Raw genomic sequence first — 23,907 nt, 5'->3', positions numbered from 1 at the left:
CTAAAAGCCAACCAAGAACTTGAACAAGACCCCTGAACCGAAATAATTCTGCTGTCAAAAGCAGTGGCAGCAGCTGTGCGTGTATTGTGTGGTTTATGAAACTAATGGCCATTAGGCTTGAAACACCGACCAGAGTCTCTTACCAACATCCTAAGGCGTGGATTGAACCATGGCTAAGGGCACTAGGCCAACCACAATCCAAGCAAATATCTAGGACAACTCAAAGCTCCAACCGAGATCACCAAATTTGCGTAGGGTGATGTGTTGAAATATTTTTCTGTCTTGTGTCGTTCCAGTGGCCATATAATTGACCAAGGCTCGATCTATACATAATGAGGTATTGTGTCAACCCTGGCTAAGGGCTAAAATCCAACCAAGATTCACCCAAACACCTCAAAACCGAAAATCACTCACTCAAACCAGAACTGAAAACCGATGGGCATTTATTATGTTGTGGTAAAAATTTTGATGAATTCGTGAACCAAGCCTTGAAAGGCTGTCTTGGTCACGTCCTAGACATGCTAAGGTAAGGTTCCAACCATGGTTACAGGCCTTGGGCCAACCAAGATTCGAACATTTACCTTAGACAACCCAAACATCAAAAATCGTGACTCAACTTGCAACTATGGGAAAGTTGCTGTCAAGCCTTCATCCTGCGTGCATGGACTTGAATCAATGACCAACAACAACTTAACACACTATAAATCATGCCTAGATGCAGCCTGGAGTGCTTGGAACCGAGCCAACCTCCTGAAATCAAAAGCACAACTCAACCGTGAAGCATAAAGCCGAACAAGAAAAGGAACCGGGAAGGGGCTGTGCAGAATTCTTGCAAGTTGCTGTCAAAATTCGTTTGTTACATGAATCACGAATATGTAATGGTTTAAAAATACCTATAGGACTTGATTTAATAGAAAAGAAACAATATATACATGCCTGGAATATTTGTTTTTGAATAAAACAAAGCAATACGACGAACACGGCGCGACGGAGACGGAGTTGAATTTTCTTTCTTAATATTTTGCTGCTACCACACAATTTTTGCTGCTTATTCCTTCTGAAATTTCGAAGGTGAGGTTGGGGGAAAAAGGCTATGTAATGAAGGTGAAGATTACAAATTAAATGAGGAGTTTGATTGGAAAATCCAACCTTACTATCCTTGTTGCTTGAGAGATATGGAATGATGTGTTATATTGTTGGATTGAGGGGAATTAGGGGATGTGATGGCCGAGATTTGCTAACCAATGCAAGGTAAAAATATTGCTTAAATCTTGTATTTTAAATTTTTAAAGTTGTAAAAACTCAATAATTATTTTAGTGAATTAATAAATTAAATTAGGATAAAGATTTCTTGCATGGCATGGCTTGGTCTTAAAATAAATTAGTAAAATGTTAGGTTATAATTTCTTGAATATATTAGGCCTAGATTAATTTATCTCAATTGGTTACACATTTTAATTTAGGCTTTTAACTAAATATTGGACATAGAAGAACTTATTTAATAACTTAACTCCAATTAACTTAATAAATCCTAAAACATTCTTTATCATTAAAGTAAATTATTCCTTGGTTTAAATTAAATTTAGGAATATTTTCTTATTATTAATTTTATCTCAATACTCCAATTCCAGTCCGGCCTTGCGTAATTAACCGAAAAGATTAAACTAAACCTCTGCGTTATAAAATAAATGATCATGACTTAACAATATTAAAATGAATTAAACCCTTCATGAATGCATAAAAAAATCATTTTTTAAATTTAAATAATAGCAATTATGCATGGCTTACACGTAATCTTATTTTTCGGGTTCTACAACTCTCCCACCTTTAAAGAAATTTCGTCCTCGAAATTAAAACTTACCGAATAACTCGGGATACCGTGTCTTCATTTCTGGCTCAGATTCCCACGTAGCTTATTCCTCCGAATGATTAAGCCATTTGACTTTCACTAGCTTCACTAGTTTGTTCCGAAGCTTTTTCTCCTATCTGTCTAAGATTTGCACTGGTCTTTCTTCATAAGACAGGTTCGCAGTGAAGCGGTTCGAAGTTCAATACATGCGAAGGATTCGCCATATACTTCCTCAGCATAGATACGTGGAACAAGTTGTGTACTCCGGCCAGATTCGGCGGAAGAGCAACACGATAAGCTAACGTTCCAACTCTGTCGAGGATCTCAAATGGTCCGATGAATCTCGGACTGAGCTTTCCTTTCTTCCCGAACAGCATGACACCTTTCATAGGTGCTATCTTCACGAAAACATGGTCGCCAACGGCAAACTCTAGATCTCTCCTTCTTTGATCCGCATAACTCTTCTGTCGACTCTGAGCAGTTCTCATTCTATCACGGATCTTGACTACTATGTCGGCAGTCTACTGAATAATCAACGGACCCAATTCTGATCTTTCCTCTACTTCATCCCAATGAATAGACGATCTACACTTACGACCGTATAGTGCTTCATATGGAGCCATACCTATAGATGACTAAAAACTGTTGTTATAGGTGAACTCCACCAATGGCAGCTTCGACTCCCAACTCCCTGAGAAATCGATGACACATTCACGGAGAAGATCCTCTAAAACTTGGATAACTCTCTCTGACTGACCATCCGTATGAGGGTGGAAAGCTGTGCTAAACAACAACTTCGTACCCATAGCTGAATGCAAACTCTTCCAAAAGGAGGAAGTGAATCTAGGATCTCGGTCAGACACTATAGAAACGGGAATACCATGAAGTCTGACTATCTCTCGGATATACAACTCTGCATACTGAATCATGGTGAAAGTCGTCTTTATAAGCAAGAAGTGCGCTAATTTGGTAAGACGATAAACAATTACCCAGATAACGTTTGACCCTCTGACTGACTTCAGAAAACCGACAACGAATTCCATGGTAACATTCTCCCACTTCCACTCGGGAATAGGAAGATGCTTGCGCATACCTCCTGGTCTCTGATGTTCCACTTTCACTAGCTGGCACGTCAGACACTCGGATACAAAACGTCTGATATCCTTCTTCATCTCGGGCCACCAATACAACAACTGCAGATCTTTGTACATTTTCGTACTCCCAGGATGAATAGAGTACGGCGACATGTGGGCCTCAGATAAAATATTCGCTCGAATAGAACCGCCGCTAGGAACCCACATCCTGTCTCGATATCTCACAATTTCGTCGCTAACTGTATAAAAAATACTACCCTTGGCCTCATCTTTCTGCCTCCACTTCGCCAACTGCTCATCTAGATGACTGTCCACTGCGAATACGGTCTAGAAGAGAAGACTGAATCGTCAGAGTAGATAGATGGGGAACTCTACCTCGAGGATATGTCTCTAGGTCAAACCTCTGCATCTCAAACTGAAGAGGTCTCGGAATCACCAAATGACCCATCACTGCGGCTTTCCTGTTCAATGCATCCGCAACTACGTTAGCTTTGCCAGGGTGGTAGCTAATGTCACAGTCACAGTCCTTCACTAGCTCCAACCAACGCCTCTGACGCATATTCAACTCCTTCTGCGTAAAGAAGTACTTGAGGCTCTTATGGTCGGTAAAGATCTGGCATTTCTCTCCGTACAAATAATGCCTCCAAATCTTCAAGGCAAATACTACGGCTGCCAACTCTAGATCGTGGGTAGGGTAGTTCTTCTCATGGATCTTCAACTGATGAGAAGCATATGCTATCACCTTCCCATGCTGCATCACCACTGCACCTAACCGAGCTTCGAAGCATCGGTATACTGAAGAAAGTCTCCGGGCCCTGACGGCATGACCAATACTGGTGCTGAAATAAGATCTTGCTTCAAAGAATTGAAGCTCTTCTGGCCCTCATCGCTCCACACATACATAGCATTCTTCTTTTTCAATGACGTGAGTGGAACTGCGAAAGAGGAGAATCCCTGAAAAAACTTCCGATAATATCCTGCTAGCCCAAGGAAACTACGGATTTCCGATGCATTTTGCGGCACAACCCAATCTCTGACTGCTGCAACTTTCGCTGGGTCTACCTCAATGTCGCTGCTAGAAATGACGTGACCTAAGAACGCCACCTTCTCTAACCAGAACTCGCACTTACTGAACTTCGCGAATAGCTTGTGCTTTTGCAAGGTGTAATGACCGAGAATTTGTTATCGTAATTGGAAATGATTTATTGATAATTGATGTGATTATATACGGAAAAGATCAGACCGAGAAAGACGAGAAAAAACATGACAAATGTTCGAGGACAGTACACCTCGCTCATATGCGCGCACATGCGCGAGATGAGAAGAGGACCTCGCGCATATGCGCGGAAGTGGTGCGCGCATATGCGCGAGCTGCCGAGACAGAGTGTCTCGCGCATATGCGCCGAGGAGGGTCGCGCATATGCGCGAGACGTGCTGCTTAAAGAATCATGCCATGTTTGTTTCACCATGCAATAATATATATATATAAATTCATTCCTTCAGAAAGGAGAAACAAAAATTGAGAACAGCTAAGGGAAATTTTCAAGTTTCCTTTGAAGACTAGATTTTGATTTGCGAAAGATCCGTCCGTCTGATTTTCGATCCGAATTCAATATTGTTTTTCTATCGACACAGGCTTCACATAGACGTGAGTTTTACTACGTTTTGATATGATTTGAAATTATGATACCGAAGGAATCAGATATGATTCATATATGGTGATCTTGGCATAGTAGACATCGTATAATCGAAATCGGATTGAAGAAAAATTATATATGTTTTTATATGATTGTATGTATACTTGGTTTATACTGGGAAAGTATTTCTCACCGGAGTTATCTGGCTGTTGTCGTGTTTGTATGTGTGCATGGCAACATGTGGGATATGATCAGGCTCAAGAAGAGGATGAGAGATTGCAGTTAGTGTGGAGATCCGGATCATAAATAAATTAGGATTCAGCACTTGATACATAGTAGTTGAATTCTAGTTGGATTGTAATATAATTGTATAGGACTTGTACTTTATATTGATGTTTATATTAGACTGATTCTATTACGTTCTGCAATTGTATATTAAAAAAAAAATTAGACCCTGTTTATCATAATTGATTGAATTATTCCCAAAAACGATTAAGAAATGAATTAGCGTCCGGGTCCCCACAGCAGGTGGTATCAGAGCAGTAGGTTGTAGAACTGTAGGTTCTTGAGACTAAGATAGAGCTAGTGAGCGGGGTAGATTAAGTTTTCTTTCCTGCTTTTCTTGTGCTAGCATGTTCTACTGCTTTATAATGCATGTTACCTGATTATTGGTAATGTGTATTATTGAGAATGAATCAGAACCGATTCTTGATGAGCAGTAAGATTATCGGAGGAGGACTGAAACATAATTGTTGTATTGGATTACTAATCTTTGTGATAATCAGATTCACCTCCTTGAAGAATCCTAGAACAGGGTAGTACCTCGATTAATTCGATGGATGTGTCAGAAACTCCGATGGAAGCACAATTGAAGAGGTTTCAGTCATTTAAACCGCCGATTATGAAGGGTACTGAGACGTCTGTTGATTGTGAGAGTTGGCTAAATGATATAGAGATTCTGTTTGATTCACTTGATTACCCAAATGAATCTAGAGTTAAACTTATTGGGCACCAGTTACATGAGGTCACGAAGAGTTGGTGGCTCGCAACCAAGGAAGCCTTAGAACAGCGTGGTACGGTGATTATGTGGAAAATCTTTAAAACTGAATTTTATCAAAGATTTTTCACAGCATCGTATCGAAAAGACAAGGGTTTAGAGTTTGCAAATCTGAGACAGGGTCAGTTGAGTATTGAAAAATATGTGGCCAAGTTCTCTACCTTGCTACGGTTTGCTCCTCACGTGGCTGGGAATGATGCAGCTGTAGCTGACCAGTTCATCAATGGATTGAATCCTGAGATATTTACACTGGTAAATGTGGAACGACCCCATAATTTTCCTTATGCCTTGAACAGAGCAAAGGGAATTGAAGCAAGCTTGATCCTACAGCGAGAAAGGTCGTATGTAGCTCAACCACCGAAATAGCAACAACCTCCAGCTTAATTCTCGCAACCCCTTCCTTGATTCGATAGTGGCAGTAGTAGCAGCGGAAAAAAAGATAAATTGAAAGCTAAAGGGAAACGGGTTAAGAAATCTGGAAGTAGTTCATCTAGTTCCAGTGGCCCACGACAGACTGGTTCTAACCAAAGTTATACAGGGGTTTATTGTAGAACCTGTGGAAGGAGACATTCCACAGAGCAATGCCAAGGAATGTATGGTAGCTGCCGCGTCTGTGACAGTCAGGACACTTTGTTAAGTCTGTCCACATCGAGGTTCCCAACGATCCCAGAGCGCAGAATCATCTGGATCAGTGGCACAACCTGATAGACGATCATCAGCTGTTCACTCCTTCCAGCCCCCACCGACTACTACTTCGTCACAACAGAAGCCATGAGGAAGCCAGACCGTTAGCCAGCCTCCTAGACAGTAGGCCAGAGTGTTGCCTTGACCAAGGAACAGGCCCAGGAAGCACTAGAGGATGTAATAGCAGGTAATTATTTTTTGTGTGAATATTCTGCATATGTATTGATAAATACTGGTGCGTTCCATACGATTATTTTTGAATGAATTTCATTGATATATGCTTTATCTGTTGAATCCTTATCTACTGTAGTCTGTATCTGTTTCTTCTCCTTTGGGAAAAGGTTCGATATCCGTGAATCCGGTTAAACATTGTATACTGCAGTATGATGACGATGGGATTGAATTATACTGTATAGTACTTGGTTGCCTGATTTTTGCTGTATTATCGGTATTGATATGCTGACCAAGTACAGGGCTACCATTGATTGTTCCCATAAGATGGTGAGATTCAGACCTGAGATGGTTGATGAATGGAAATTTACGGTAAGGGTTCTAGAGCTATAATTCCTTTGACATCCGTATTATCCATGACTCGATTATTACAACAAGGAGCAGAGAGATTCCTTGTTTATTCAGTTGATGTACTGAAATCGAGCCCATCATTGGTTGATTTGCCAGTGGTATGCGAGGTTACTGACGTCTTCCCAGATGAGATTCCGAGATTGCCTCCAGTTAGGGAGATAGATTTCAGCATTGAATTGATGCCAGGTATAGTTTCTATTTCCAAAACTCCATACATAATAGCACCGATCGAATTGAAAGAATTGAAAGAGCGTTAGAAGATTTACTGGCCAAGGATTACACCAGACTGAGTGTTTCTCCTTGGGGTTGTTCCAGTTATGTTTATGGGTTATTGAACCGTGTGTTTCAGCAGTATTTTGATGAGTGTATGATTATTTTTATCGATGACATTATGATATATTCGAAGAATATGACTGATTATATCGAATATTTGCGAATTGTGTTGAGTATTTTGAGAACGGAGAAATTGCATGTAAAACTGTCAAAATATGAATTTTGGCTGATACATATTATATTTTGGGGCACATTAAATCCGAATCAGTTGGCCGAGACCGACATCGGTGTCCGAGATTCGCAGTTTTATGAGTTGGCAGACTATTATCAACGATTGGTGTTTCAAAGTTGATTGAAACTTGCCGTTTTTCTGAATCAGTATTTGAAACAGAGTGTAGTCCGTTGAGATTTTATACTGTGCAGGTTAAACCAGAGCTGATTTTGAGAATTAAAGCGACTCAGAAAGTTGATCAGAATGTTCCGAACTCGATTGCGAGGGTCAGAGCAGGGCATCGACTCGAGTATTAGGTTTGTAACAGTGTGTTATATGTGCATAATCGTCTTGTTGTGCTAGATATTTCAGATTTGAAACGACAGATATTGTCAGAAGCGCATAGCAGTCGATTCGGTATTTATCCTGCTGGCAGAAAAAATGTATAGTGATTTGAACGGACAGTTTTGGTGGAAACAGATGAAATCAGATATTGCAGAGTTTGTTCCGAGATGTCTGAATTGCCAACAGATAAAAGCAGAAAGAAAGGAACTAGGAGGTTGGTTACACAGCTTTATCGATTCTTGAATGGAAATGGGATCACATTTCCATGGATTTCGTGACAAAACTACCACGTTTTTTCCGAGGTTGCGATGCAATTTGGGTCGTTATTGACAGATTGACCAAATCAACATGCTTTATTCCGTACAGGATGACGTACAGACATGACCAGATGGCAGAGATTAGGTCAGAAAAGTGGTCAGAGTGCACGGAGTGCCGAAGCCAATTGTATTAGACCGTGATTCTCGGTTTACTTCGCACCGTTGGCAGAGTTTGCAGCAGGATCTAGATACGAAGTTACATTTGAGTACCACATATCATCCTCAGACTGAAGGACAATCAGAGTGGACTATCCAGACACTGGAGGATGTGCTTAGAGCTATAGTGCTTGATTTTAGCCCTAGTTGGCAAGATTCTTTGCCACTTTGTGAGTTTTCGTACAACAACAACTATCAGACGAGGATTGAGATGGCCCCGTTTGAAGCGTTGTATGGCAAGAAGTGCAGATCTCCTCTGTATTGGGATGATATCTCTGAGGTACCTGAGATTGGACCTGATATGATCAGAGATATGACAGAGGAAGTAAAGTCGATCCAGATTCTCGATCGTAAAGACAAGCAGCTCAGAATGAAGACCATTCCACTTGTGTAAGTTCAGTAGAGTTGTCATGGCATTGAAGAAGCGACGTGGGAAACTGAATCAGACTTGAGACAGAGATTCCCAGAGTTATATCACCGATGTGTGTTGTTATTCAGCTTCTGTTATCCCTTCTTATTAATATGATTCGATTGCCTGTGATTACGGGGACGAAATCGTATCTTTGGGGGGGGGGGGGGAGAAATTTAATGACCGAGAATTTTGTTATCGTAATTGCAAACAATTTATTGATAATTGACGTGATTATATACGGAAAAGATCAGACCGAGAAAGACGAGAAAAGACACGACAAATGTGTGAGGACAGTACACCTCGCGCATATGCGCGGCACTGATGTGCGCACATGCGCGAGATGGGCAGAGGACCTTGCGCATATGCGCGAAGTGAGTGCGCGCATATGCGCGAAGTGATTGCGCGCATATACGCGAGCTGTGTGGGAAGCCAACTGCCGACAGTAGGTCTCGCGCATATGCGTGGAAGTGGTGCGCGCATATGCACGAGCTGCCGAGAAGGAAGGTGCCGAGGAGACCGAGCCTATCGTCTTGCATTGCCACCGGACTTGGACCGAGTTCATAATGTATTTCATGTATCTATGCTTCGTAAGTATCTTGCTAATCCATCTCATGTTCTTCGGTACGAGTCATTGGAGATTTTGCCTAACCTAAGTTATGATGAAATGCCGGTTCAAATTCTTGATCGTAAGGTTAAGGTGTTAAGGAACAAAGAAATTGGCCTTGTCAAAGTTCTATGGAGAAATCAAGTGATTGAAGAGGCCACGTGGGAACCGGAAGAGGAGATGAAGCAACGTTATCCTAATCTATTCGACAGTAGGTAATTTCGGGGACGAAATTTTTTTAAGGAGGGGAGATTGTAATATCCCAAGTTTTTATTGTGCTATGATCAATGATTTCATGTGTTATGGTTATGGGATATTCATAAATTGATATGGTCAAGTTTGGGTGATGGTTTTATGCTTGATTTTAGAAGGAGTTTGGTTGTTATAATTCATAAGAAATGAGTGGTATAAGTAAAGGTTTGTTGTTAAGTCGAGAAGAGATGTTTTTAGGTGATAGGACGGGGGAATAGAGCTAGGGTGCAGGCGGCAGCGCTGACGGGCAGGCAGCGCCGCACCTGCGCTCCCTGCGCTGCCCCTGCCGAGGCAGCGCCGCACCCGCGCTGCCTCTGGCAGCACGGGTGCGCTGCTCGCGCAGTGCAGAGCCGCACCCGCGCTGCCAGGTGCGCTGCCTCTGGCAGCACGGGTGCGCTGCTCGCGCAGTGCAGCGCCGCACCCGCGCTGCCCAGTTGAGCGCGGGTGCGCTGCCCTACGGAATTTGACGAAGTTGCTTTTCCAAGACACGATTTTAAGGTTGGGAATGAATTTATATTGTATTGTTTTGAGATCTATCTTCATTTCTTCCCTTCTCCTTCTCCCTCATACGTTTCCCTTCTCATTTTCTTCCCCAAAGTTCTTTCCTCCAAATCTTCATCTAAGTTCAAGAATTTTTGAGGAATTCTTAGCATCTCCTAGTCTAGGTGCAAGTTACAAGGTAAGAGCTTAATTATTCTTTGGTTTTGCAAGGAATTGTTGGGTTGAAGGGTTGCGTTGACTTGATGGATCCATGTATATATGATGTTAATTCATAGTTTTTATGGTGTTTATTGTTGTAGGGATTCTTTTGAGGTCATCTTTGCAACCAAGTATTGATTGGGTTGTAAGTAGAGGCTATTTCTTGTGCTCACATGATATATATGTATCCAAGCCATTTTTATTGATTTATAGCTTCTTTCATGGATATGTTATTGCCATATTTGTTGTTATATATTCATTGATCCAAGAATTTTATTGATTTCATTGATAAAGAAGCTAGTAAGCTATTGTGCTTATCAAGTGTTTGTTCAATTGTCCCAATGAATTTCATATGCTTAAATCCAAGGAATGATAGTAATTCATGCATGTCATTGGCCAATCACATGAAGAGTATCTGTGGGGACCCGGACGCTAATCATCTTCTTAATCATCTTTTGGGATTTAATTATCAATTAAGATAAAACAGGGTCTAAAAATTTTTCTTTTTAAATTATAACTGCGAAAGGTAATGGACTCTAAATACTATACATGTCTGTATATAAAAATACAAATTCAGTATTAAAATACAATAATGTACCACCTTCTAATCTAAGGTTCACTACTAAAGTTCTAGTAGTAAAATCCAATCTACTGTAAGTCCGGAATCACCACGCTAAACTCGTCTTCTCTCGTCATCTTCTCGACCCTGATCCAGCCCCACCTGTTGTCATGCACACATACAAAACACGACAACAGCCGGATAACTCCGGTGAGAATAAATCCCAGTATAAAACATGGTAAGCATGTATATAAACAAACTAATTCATAAAACATGCAATCATGTGTAAACACAATATATTTCATAATCTATGAGATTAAGCATGCAACTCAAATCAGATAAACATGCATATAAACAATCTAAATCATAAAACATGCTAGCACAACTGAAAGCAATAACGATGGGTTCCATGATCTAGGAGCCACATCCATATAAGCATGAAGTCCTAATCAAATCATGTCTAGACTTGACTCGATCTATAACTCTAGGGATCCCGTAATGAATAAGACGTCAATGGCTGTTACCTACTCAACCGATCGTGGTAACTGTACGTCTTATTCCTAGACTTCGGCCATGGCTGTATCGTGGTGCTACAATAGGACAATGTCTGCTCCTATGTACGATACACCGAACGTCTAGAAGTCTGACAATGACTGTCAAGACTTTCCTATCTTAACTGCAATGAATAACAATCTGTAAACAAAGCATAATCATATTCATAACTGAATATCACAATTATTTTACATGCTTGAATACAATTCTATAATCAAAGCATAATAAGGTAACAATATAAACAATAATCTAGTATGTGATTTTATTGGGAAACTCAAATTAATCTAATTTGAGTTATGCTTCCCGAATATCACATGAATTATACCTTTATCGTCCCGGTCTGACGAAGACGATGACCTGTATTCAACTCTGTCCATCCCGAATCTGAAATGACAATATCGAATACTCTGTATCAATGAATAACTCAAAATACAATCTGTTCTAATCAATACTCAACTCAGTACATATCTGATCAATATCTGAATAGGATACAATTCATTTCATATCATAGACATCCCAATATAATCGAAATCATATCTGAATCTGATTACTCCAAAACAACTGATGTTTCGACGGCATAACAATACAGTCTGAATAACCCCGTCAGTTCTGAACATCACACTATAATACTGGAACTCATAATCAATACCGGTATAACTCATAATCTCAATGATAACATCAATCTGATATTGAATCTCAGTCAAATCAACTCCAAAAATCATAACAATTACAGAAACAATCTGTTCTTTAATCTGACTTCAATTATACAATGTCTACTGTAGCAGAAACATCATATCTGAATCATATTCAATTCTGACAATATCATAAATTCAAATCTTGTCTAAACGTAACAAAACTTACGTCCAGTTGTAGCCTACGCCGATAGGAACTCGGTACTGAAGTCGGATTTAGATTCTGATAACCAGAGCACTCGCAACCCAAATCAGAAATCAAACTTGCGCTCCCTCGTTTCCTTCTTCTTTTCCCTTTCTGAATAATTGAGATACATATGTATATATATATATATATACACGTTGCCTTCAATAGACCAAGTGGCAATTTGAGAATCTGCATGCCGCGCGCATATGCGTAACGCTTTCCGCGCATATGCGCCCATGGCTCGGGACGCTACGCGCATATGCGCACAGTCCGTCCGCGCATGTGCGCGCATGCCTCGGCCACCTCCGCGCATGTGCGCGACTTCATCCGCTGCATGTGCGCGAAAGGTTCTGCCAATCTCGCGCAAGACTCGCGCACCTCCACGCGCATGTGCGCCCTCTCACTTCTTGCACACACATTTCACACCTTTATCATGTGTCCTAGTCCGATCCGTTCCGTCTATAATCATCTCGATTAATTCTATAAATCATTTCAGATTAATCTCAATTTACAGTAATCATATCCAAATCATTTCAGATTACGGTAATTAAATTCTCGGGCATTACAGTATCTCTCATAGTCTGGTATATATTTTCATATATCACAAAGATACTATCCATAAGTTATCTCTCACAATCCGATATATATATTTATATATATTAACAGAGATAACATTCACAGGTCACAGATTACAAATTACAGACTATCATTTCCTTTCATGGTTATCTCTCACAGTCCGATATATATTTATATATATCAACAGAGATAACATTAACAGATTACAAATCATAGAGCTATTGTTTCATTTCCTTTAATTCATGTTATGATATACCATCTATATTGATTCTTTCATTATTGTTCATTGAAGATGGTATTGTTTAATGTTTATTGCCATTGCGATATTTCAAGCCAAGCCATATAAATATATATTTGTTATGTAAAGTTCTCTACTTACTGAGTTTTATCTCATTTTAGTTAATGTCATGTGATGCAAATAATAAAAAGATTTGAAGCAGATTGTCCAAGGAGGAGAAGTCATATAGCTACTGTAATGGAAAAGTTTTATTTGATTATGTTAATGATTTTATTGGGGTGTGTTGAACATTTAAAGTTTTAAAATATCATGTATTTTATTATATGTAATATTGGTATTTGAATTAGATGTTTGAGATTATGTATTGTATGTATTGTAAGAAAATGTTTGCAATGTATATACAGTATAATTATTTTTATTTTAAAGATAAATGCTTCCGCTGATGTCAGATTATATTTGAATTTAAAATGTGTTAAGTGGGGTGTTTCAATTGGTATCAGAGCAAAGTTCTTTGGACCATATATGACTTCTTCTGCCTAACACAATCTGGTATGTTTTCGATCCTGCATCTATTGATTTTAACATTGACACTTGATTCTATTTTATTGCCATTAACGTATTCTTTCATCCTATCCATGTTAACGTGAGCATATGTATAGGAAATGCCTCCCAAGCGTAAGAATGTTGAAGGGGATGATAGTACCCCTCCCACAGACAAGACTACTCGGGTAGTAGATGAATTCACTAAGTTATTGTAAGAGCAAGCTAAGGTACATGGTGAACAGATTCAATAGTTATTGACTATGCAAACAACGATCCAAGGTCAAGTTCAAGAAAGAGTTCAAGGCACGACAAACAGTTCTGAAAATGGTGCTTATGATCGTTTCAGGCGGATGAACCCTCCTGATTTTATTGGTGGTCCTGATCCATTAGTAGCTCTTGAATGAGTCAAAGCTTTGGAAGCTATCTTCGACTATTTGAAATTCACTGATCAGGAAAAGGTTGATTGTGCTGTGTTTATGTTGATCAAGGCTGCTCGTATTTGGTGGGAAGCCACCAAAGTGACTGTTAATGTTAAAGAACTGAAGTGGAACGAGTTTAAAGATTTATTTCATACCAAATATTTTTCAAAGGAAATTAAGGCCAAGAAGGTGAAAGAATTTCTTGAGTTAAGACAGGCTTCTTTGTCTGTTGCTGAGTACATACTGAAATTTGAAGAAGGTTGTGTATTTGTTCCGTTTATTGCCGAGAATGACAAGGATAAAGGTGAACACTTTATTCGTGGGCTGAAGCCCGAAATTATAAGGGATGTGCATATGTCCAAGGTGGTGACATATCAAGAAATTGTGGAGAGAGCCTTACTTGCTGAACATGATGAACAAGAGATAGAGAAGGAAAGGCAGTTGAGGAGACAAGTTTTTCAAGCAAGAGGTCAGGGTTCAAGTGTAAATTTTCGAGGAGGTCATAAAGGCAAAGGCAAGATGGAGCAGCGTAGTAGGCTTCCTTTGCCTCCTACAGATAGTGAACGACCATTGTGTCCCAAGTGTGGAAAGCCACACAAAGGAGAATGTTTAATCGGAAGCGGTAGTTGCTATAGATATAAGGAAATGGGACACACAGTATATAATTGTCCTCTTTCGGTTGGAAAAGGAAAAGTTCAAGGCAGAATCTTTACGATGACAAAAGAGGGCGCAAATCCTGATGCTTCAGTCATATCAGGTAATATTTTCATTTTGGGCAAAGAAGCACTTACCTTAATTGATACTGGTGCAACACATTCTTTTATATCTGAGGAGTTTATGCATACTATATCTGTTGAACCTACTATGGTGCCTGTTGAATTTAATATTGTGTTGCCTTCTGGAGAAGAAATTTGGACAAATGGTATATTTGAAGCTTGTCCTGTGTTGATGGGATCAAGATTGTTGTATGCAGATTTAATAGTAATTCCAATGGTTGCATTTGATGTGATATTGGGTATGGATTGGTTGTCTGCTTACTGTGCTGTGATTGATTGTGTTAGTAAGACAGTAAAATTTCTAGCAGATAATTATGAGAAGGATTTATTTGTGGGTGTTACCTCTTCATTAAGTATCCCTATTATTTCTTGCCTTCAAGCCACTAAATTGTTGCACAAAGGCTGTGTTGGTTACTTAGCTTCAGTTTTGGATACAAGAAAGGATAGTAGAATAGAGTTACAGGACATTGATGTGGTTCAGGATTATCCTGATGTATTTGAGGAGGATGTACCTGGATTACCACCTGATCGAGAAGTAGAGTTTGTTATTGATTTAATTCCAGTTACAGCCCCAATTTCTAAGGCTCCATACAGATTGGTTCCAACTGAAATGAAAGAATTAAAGAATCAATTGCAGGATCTATTAGATAAAGGTTTTATTCGTCCTAGTTTCTCACCTTGGGGAGCTCCAGTGTTATTCGTGAAAAAGAAGGATGGATCATTGCGATTATGTATTGACTATCGGGAACTGAACAAGGTAACTATTAAGAATAAATATCCTTTACCAAGGATAGACGATATTTTTGATCAATTGCAAGGAGCAACAGTGTTCTTGAAGATTGATCTTCGGTCTAGATATCATCAATTAAAGGTGAGAAATGAGGATATACCAAAGAATGCTTTTAGAACGAGGTATGAACATTATGAATTTTTGGTGATGTCTTTCGGATTAACCAATGCTCCTTCAGTGTTTATGGATTTAATGAATCGTGTCTTTACGCCGTATTTGGATACTTTTGTCATTGTTTTTATCGATGACATTTTGATTTATTCTAAGACACGAGAATTTCATAGAGATCATTTGAGGATTGTGTTGCAATTGTTGAGGGAAAAACAATTATATGCAAAGTTCAAGAAATGTGAATTTTGGTTAGAACAAGTGGCATTTTTGGGCCATATTGTTTCTAAGGAAGGAATCTCTGTAGATTCTTCTAAGATTGAGTCTATTAAGCAATGGTCCATTCCAAAGACAGTTTCAGAGGTGAGGAGTTTTCTGGGTTTAGCAGGATATTATCGAAGATTTATAGAAAACTTCTCAAAGATAGCATTGCCATTGACGAGTTTAACTCGTACGTCAGTCAAGTTTGAGTGGACTATAGCATGTCAACAAGCATTTCAAGAGTTGAAAGATAAGTTGACTTCTGCCCCTGTGTTAGTACTTTCTTGTGGTACTGAAGATTTTGTTGTCTATTCAGATGCTTCAAAATTGGGGTTAGGTGCTGTACTGATGCAGCATGGGAAAGTGATAGCTTATGCTTCTCGTCAGTTGAAGGACTACGAGAAAAATTATCCTACTCATGATTTGGAGTTAGCAGCTGTGGTGTTTGCGTTAAAGATTTGGCGACACTATCTTTATGGCGAGAAATGTGAAATTTTTACGGATCACAGAAGTTTGAGTTATTTGTTTTCACAGAAAGAATTGAATATGCGGCAGCGGAGATGGTTAGAACTTGTCAAGGATTATGATTGCACCATTAGCTATCATCCTGGTAAAGCTAATGTGGTTGCAGATGCTTTGAGTCGCAAGTCAAGTTCAGAATTGAATTCTATGATTTCTAAACCTTTGTTGCTTGATTTACAAAGGAATGAGATAAATTTGGTATCTTCAAGGACAGTGGCTCGATTATCTACATTAGTTCTCCGCTCAACTTTGTTTGATCGAATTTTGAAGGAACAACAGTCCGATGTTTGGTTATTGGAGTTAAAAAGGAATAATGAATTAACAGGAGTTTCTGAATTTGGATTGAATCGTGATGGTTTGATGACCTTTCGAGGTAAAATATGTGTTCCTATAGGTGATAACATTCGAAGAGATTTACTCATAGAAGCTCATACGGCGCCATACTCTGTACATCCTGGTGGTACTAAGATGTACCAAGATCTTTGACGTCTTTATTGATGGCCAGGTATGAAGAAAGATATTACATTATTTGTTTCTGAATGTCTAACCTGTCAGCAGGTTAAGATTGAACATCAAAGACCGACGGGATTATTGCAATCTTTGCCTATACCGCAATGGAATTGGGAACACATCACAATGGATTTTGTGGTTGGATTGCCAAGGACTCAGAAAGGTTTCAATTCTATTTGGGTGATTGTAGATCGATTGACCAAGTCATCGCATTTTCTTCCTGTCAAGACAACATATTCTATGAATCAATATGCCGAGGTATATATTCAAGAAATTGTGAGACTTCATGGTATACCGGTATCTATAGTGTCAGATCGTGATCCAAGGTTTACATCAGAGTTTTGGAAAAGTTTACATCGAGCTTTGGGCACGAAGTTAGCCTTTAGCACAGCCTACCATCCTCAAAGCGACGGGCAATCAGAAAGGGTTATTCAAATTCTTGAGGATATGTTAAGAGCTTGCACAATTGATTTCCCTGGGAGTTGGGATTCCAAGTTGCCATTGGTTGAATTCACGTATAATAATAGTTACCAGTCTTCCATTGGCATAACACCTTATGAAGCCTTATATGGTAGAAAGTGTAGATCTCCTTTGTATTGGGAAGAGGTAGGTGAAAGAAAGATGTTGGGCCCTGAGTTGGTTCAACAAACAGCAGAAGTTGTGGCGTTAATTCAAGAAAGAATGAAGGCAGCTCAGTCTAGACAGAAAAGTTATGCTGATGTGAGAAGATGGCCTTTGGCATTCGAGGTTGGTGATCATGTTTTTATCAAGATAGCTTCCTCAAAGGAGTTATGAGATTTGGCAAGAAAGGTAAGTTAAGTCCTCGATACATTGGACCATTTGAAATTCTAGATAAGATTGGAGACCGAGCCTATCGTCTTGCATTGCCACCGGACTTGGACCGAGTTCATAATGTATTTCATGTATCTATGCTTCGTAAGTATCTTGCTAATCCATCTCATGTTCTTCGGTACGAGTCATTGGAGCTTTTGCCTAACCTAAGTTATGATGAAATGCCGGTTCAAATTCTTGATCGTAAGGTTAAGGTGTTAAGGAACAAAGAAATTGGCCTTGTCAAAGTTCTATGGAGAAATCAAGTGATTGAAGAGGCCACGTGGGAACCGGAAGAGGAGATGAAGCAACGTTATCCTAATCTATTCGACAGTAGGTAATTTCAGGGACGAAATTTTTTTAAGGAGGGGAGATTGTAATATCCCAAGTTTTTATTGTGCTATGATCAATGATTTCATGTGTTATGGTTATGGGATATTCATAAATTGATATGGTCAAGTTTGGGTGATGGTTTTATGCTTGATTTTAGAAGGAGTTTGGTTGTTATAATTCATAAGAAATGAGTGGTATAAGTAAAGGTTTGTTATTAAGTCGAGAAGAGATGTTTTTAGGTGATAGGACGGGGGAATAGAGCTAGGGTGCAGGCGGCAGCGCTGACGGGCAGGCAGCGCCGCACCTGCGCTCCCTGCGCTGCCCCTGCCGAGGCAGCGCCGCACCCGTGCTGCCAGAGGCAGCGCGGGTGCGCTACTCGCGCAGTGCAGCGCCGCACCCGCGCTACCCAGTTGAGCGCGGGTGCGCTGCCCTACGGAATTTGACGAAGTTGCTTTTCCAAGACACGATTTTAAGGTTGGGAATGAATTTATATTGTATTGTTTTGAGATCTATCTTCATTTCTTCCCTTCTCCTTCTCCCTCATACGTTTCCCTTCTCATTTTCTTCCCCAAAGTTCTTTCCTCCAAATCTTCATCTAAGTTCAAGAATTTTTGAGGAATTCTTAGCATCTCCTAGTCTAGGTGCAAGTTACAAGGTAAGAGCTTAATTATTCTTTGGTTTTGCAAGGCATTGTTGGGTTGAAGGGTTGCGTTGAATTGATGGATCCATGTATATATGGTGTTAATTCATAGTTTTTATGGTGTTTATTGTTGTAGGGATTCTTTTGAGGTCATCTTTGCAACCAAGTATTGATTGGGTTGTAAGTAGAGGCTATTTCTTGTGCTCACATGATATATATGTATCCAAGACATTTTTATTGATGTCTAGCTTCTTTCATGGATATGTTATTGCCATATTTGTTGTTATATATTCATTGATCCAAGAATTTTATTGATTTAATTGATAAAGAAGCTAGCAAGCTATTGTGCTTATCAAGTGTTTGTTCAATTGTCCCAATGAATTTCATATGCTTAAATCCAAGGAATGATAGTAATTCATGCATGTCATTGGCCAATCACATGAAGAGTATCTCTCACAGTCTGGTATATATTTTCATATATCACAGAGATACTATCCATAGGTTATCTCTCACAGTCCGATATATATATATTTATATATATTAACAGAGATAACAATCACAGGTCACAGATTACAAATTACAGACTATCATTTCCTTTCATGGTTATCTCTCACAGTCCGATATATATTTATATATATCAACAGAGATAACATTCACAGATTACAGATCATAGAGCTATTGTTTCATTTCCTTTAATTCATGTTATGATATACCATCTATATTGATTCTTTCATTATTGTTCATTGAAGATGGTATTGTTTAATGTTTATTGCCATTGCGATATTTCAAGCCAAGCCATATAAATATATATTTGTTATGTAAAGTTCTATACTTACTGAGTTTTATCTCATTTCAGTTAATGTCATGTGATGCAGGTAATAAAAAGATTTGAAGCAGATTGTTCAAGGAGGAGAAGTCATATAGCTACTGTAATGGAAAAGTTTTATTTGATTATGTTAATGATTTTATTGGGGTGTGTTGAATATTTAAAGTTTTAAAAATATCATGTATTTTATTATATGTAATATTGGTATTTGAATTAGATGTTTGAGATTATGTATTGTATGTATTGTAAGAAAATGTTTGCAATGTATATACAGTATAATTATTTTTATTTTAAAGATAAATGCTTCCGCTAATGTCAGATTATATTTGAATTTAAAATGTGTTAAGTGGGGTGTTTCAAGAGAGGAGCATAACCAGCATCTGAGAACCATACTGCATACATTACATGACAGACGGGTGTATGCCAAGTTCAGTAAGTGCGAGTTCTGGCTTGATAGGATGGCATTCTTGGACCATATTGTATCTCAGGATGGTGTAGAGGTCGACCTCAGTAAGGTCAAAGAGTCTGAGACTAAACAGTGCCTAAGAGCGTGACAGAGATTCGTAGTTTCTTGAGATTGGCGGGATAATACATGAAATTCATTCAAGGCTTCTCTTTTATTGTGGCGCCTATGACCGCCTTGTCGAAGAAGAATGCCAAGTTTATTTGGGGAGCTGAGTGTCAGGAGAGCTTTGATTGACTAAAACTATCATTGTCCACAACACCAGTTCTAGCTATGCCATCAGGGCAGGGGAGAGTTTGTGGTTTACACAGACGCATCAAAGCTTTGCTTGGGCACGGTTCTGATGCATCATGACATATTTATAACATACGCGTCCAGACAACTGAATGTCCACGAGAAGAATTATTTGACTCATGACCTCGAGCTAGTAGCAGTGGTGTTCGATCTGAAAATTTGGAGACACTATCTGTATGGGAAGAAGTGCAGGATTTTTACTGATCAAAAGAGCCTGAATTACTTCTTCACACACAAAGAGATCTATATGAGATAGAGGGGATATCTATATCTAGTGAAGGATTATGACCGTGACATTAGATACCATCCGGGTAAGGCTAACGTGGTTGCAGATGCTTTGAGCAGGAAGCACAGAGTGATTGCTCATTTGTCGGTACGGAGACCGCTGCAGGTGGAGATTAAGAGATTTGAGCTTGCAGTTTATGCCAAAGGCGATGCCCCGAATCTTGCTACTCTGACAGTACAGCCAACATTGAGACACAGAATCCGAGCAGGGTAGACTTCTGACGAGCAGTTGTAGAAGTGGAGACAGAGGGAAGATGTAATAGCCGAGCCCGGTGTACGGTACGGTTTAAGCTTTATTGTGTTTATTGGGTTTTATGATTTAGATGTTTAGAGTTGTGTTTTGGGCCATAGTATTATTGGTTATTGTTGTCTTGAGGTATTAGATGTTGTTGGTTGTTCGTTTCAGTGTTTCGGTTCGATTTTCAGTTGCCTTGGTTTGTTCTTGGCCGAAGTGGTACCGCACCCGCACCCTTGCAAGGACCGCACCCGCGGTCATTTATGTTGGATTTTGATGGTTTTACCGTGAGGACACCGCACCCGCGGCAGTGTAAGCACCGCACCCGCAGTGAGACCGCACCCGCGGTAATTGTAGCACCGCACCCGCGGTGATCGTGCATGGGAATTTTGTTGGAATGCCGTGAGCTTAGCGCACCCGTGGTGCTTTTGTGACCGCACCCACGGTGTAAGTATGGGCGAGATATTTAGTTGCTTTTGGGGAGTTGTTGGCCATACCTTACCTTATCCTCTTCTCCATTTCGAGATTTCCTCTCAATCCCAAGGGTTTTCCTCCATTTCTTTTGCTTCCTACCTTTGATTCTTGGATTGGTTTGGATTTCCGACTTGAGATCGACGTTCTCCGTGGTATAAGGAAGCTTAGGTAAGTTTTTTGTGCGATTCTATCATGGTTTTTGGAGATGAGTTGTTATAGGGTGTTGTTATTGTTGGTTTAATGGGATATTTGACTTGTATTTTGGATATAGAGTTGATTTTGGTGTTGTTTATGGATTATTGTTGTAGGTGGTGTACCAAGAGCTAAGTTTGAGGTGTTCTATTGGTTTGTAAGTGGAATTTCATCCCTTTGCTCACATGATGATATATGTATTGTGTTTTAAAGGTTTCAAAGTGTTATTCCCTTCCATTGATCCATTGTTATGTATTGATTTCATTGATTATCTATTGGAGGCATTGTATGTCTCACTATTGTTAAAAAGGGAATACAAGAGAAAAGATAGAGATTGCGAAACGACGGCTTTAAAGGATATTCAGAGTTCAAATGTTTTATTGGATTGATTAATCATAGTCAGAGCATTGCATGCAATTAGATGATCATCGACCATAGGCTTTTATCCCTCAGAGTTATCGGTTTATATCGATAGGGATATTAGCACCAGAGCAGAGATACTATTGATATCAATCCAACCAGAGAAAAGAGAATACCATCTTATTGCTATCTTATTGATATGCTATTGCTACAGTTATTGCTACAGTATTCATGTTTCAGAGTTGATGGTATTTATGATTTCAAAGTCATGTTTTACAGAGTATACTATGTATCATTGTTATGTTAGAGTTCCACTTGCTGAGATTTATTCTCATTTCAGTTATTTCATGTGATGCAGATCAGAGTGGAGGCCCTGGACGTTGACTGTGGATAGGGGTCATATGCATACACCGTTGGAAGGAAGATTATTTTGTATCATTTTGGGACATGATCATAAGAATGATTATTTTGTATTTTGTATGTCATTTGAATGATCATGTATTTATTTTGTAAACATTTTTATGAAATGTATTTTGAAACTCATTCCATATTTTAAAGAAAAATTTATTTCCGCTGCGTATTTTTTATTGTTACGGGATAGAGGTGTCACATTTAGTGGTATCAGAGCGGTGTTCTTCGGACCAATGCATATGACTTCGTCTACTCTCAACTGTCCGGGTATGTTTTCTTGCATCTATCTATTCATTGTTATCTATTGATTGGTGTCTTGCGAGCAATTGTAGAGTATGCCACCTAAGAGGAAAGCAGTAGAGGGTGAGGATAGTTCTTCCTCTAGAGTTGTCGACGAGTTCGGCAAGTTGCTTAAGGAGCAGGCTAAGGTGCATAGCGAGCAGATTCAGCAGCTCATTCGTATGCAAGGAACTGGACAGGGTAGAGGCCAAGTGAGAGGTCAGGTTGCTCAGGCTGTTGGCACTGATGCCGTCTTTTCTGCTTTCAAGAGGATGGATCCGCCAGAATTTGCAGGTAGCACCGATCCTTTAGTTGCTGTCGAGTTGGTCAAGGCTTTAGAGGCGATCTTCGATCATCTCCAGTATGAGGACAAAGACAGGATCAGTTGTGCCGTTTTCATGTTGGTTAAGGCTGCCCGCATTTGGTGGAATGCGACCAAGGTTAGTGTGACTGTTGCGACATTGAAGTGGTCAGAGTTCACAGACTTGTTCTACGACAAGTATTTCCCGACGCACTTCGAGCGAGGAAGGTTACGGAGTTCTTGGAGCTTCGACAAGGGAGCATGGATGTTGGTCAGTATATTCTGAAGTTTGAGGAGGGTTGCCTATTTGCTCCGTACATTGCTTCCAATGACAAGGATAAAGGCGCTCATTTCATTCGAGGCCTTAGAGCAGAGGTTCGTCGTGATATCAACATGTCCAAGTCTGTTACTTTCAAGGAGATCGTGTCCAAAGCTTTGTTGGCAGAGCAGGATGAGAAGGACATCACTAGAGAGAGGCAGGAGAGGCATCAAGCTGTTGCTCAGAGAGGCCATGGTTCTAATCAGAGGGGCATGGATCGTTTCAAGGGCAAGGGCAAGATGGAGCCGAGTCCTAGACCACCGCCAGTTCCAGTTGATCCCGAGAAGCCTTTGTGTCCAAAGTGTGGCAAGCATCATAGGGGAGAGTGCAGATTTGGCACTCATACTTGTTATCGTTGTTGCACGGCAGGCCACGTTGCCAGGAATTGTCCACAAGGAGCTAGCCAAGGATCTTTACGATGACCAAGGAAGGTATTAATCATGATTCTTCATTGATCTCTAGTACTATTTTGATTTCAGGCAGAGTAGCTACTGCTTTGTTAGATACTGGTGCTACTCATTCTTTTATGTCTGATTTGTTTTTGAGATTTTTGGGTATAGTTCCTTCTGTTCTTCCCCTCCAGCTTAGTGTTGTTTTGCCTTCGGGGGACGTGTTGTGCCCGACATCAATTGTCTTTGCGTGCCCTGTTCGTATTGAGGAGCGAGTTGTCTTCGCTGATTTGATTGTTATCCCTATGGTTGCCTTTGATGTTATTCTTGGCATGGATTGGCTTTCGACTTACCGTGCAGTTATCGATTG

General features: G+C 39.8%; 1 protein-coding gene across 1 annotated transcript; it reads left to right on the top strand.

Moving 5' to 3' along the window:
* Nucleotides 1-13,779: 13,779 nt before the first annotated feature.
* Nucleotides 13,780-17,700, top strand: LOC140831463 (uncharacterized). The gene is made up of 5 exons (XM_073195216.1): nucleotides 13,780-13,908; nucleotides 13,972-15,312; nucleotides 15,772-16,236; nucleotides 16,666-16,768; nucleotides 17,096-17,700. Exons 1-5 carry the CDS (start codon nucleotides 13,780-13,782, stop codon nucleotides 17,698-17,700), a joined length of 2,643 nt encoding a protein of 880 aa, XP_073051317.1.
* Nucleotides 17,701-23,907: the final 6,207 nt, after the last annotated feature.

This window comes from Primulina eburnea, chromosome 5, assembly GCF_022965805.1.
Source record: "Primulina eburnea isolate SZY01 chromosome 5, ASM2296580v1, whole genome shotgun sequence".
Taxonomy (NCBI): Eukaryota; Viridiplantae; Streptophyta; class Magnoliopsida; order Lamiales; family Gesneriaceae; genus Primulina; species Primulina eburnea.
This window is presented reverse-complemented; position numbering and strand designations above follow the sequence as displayed.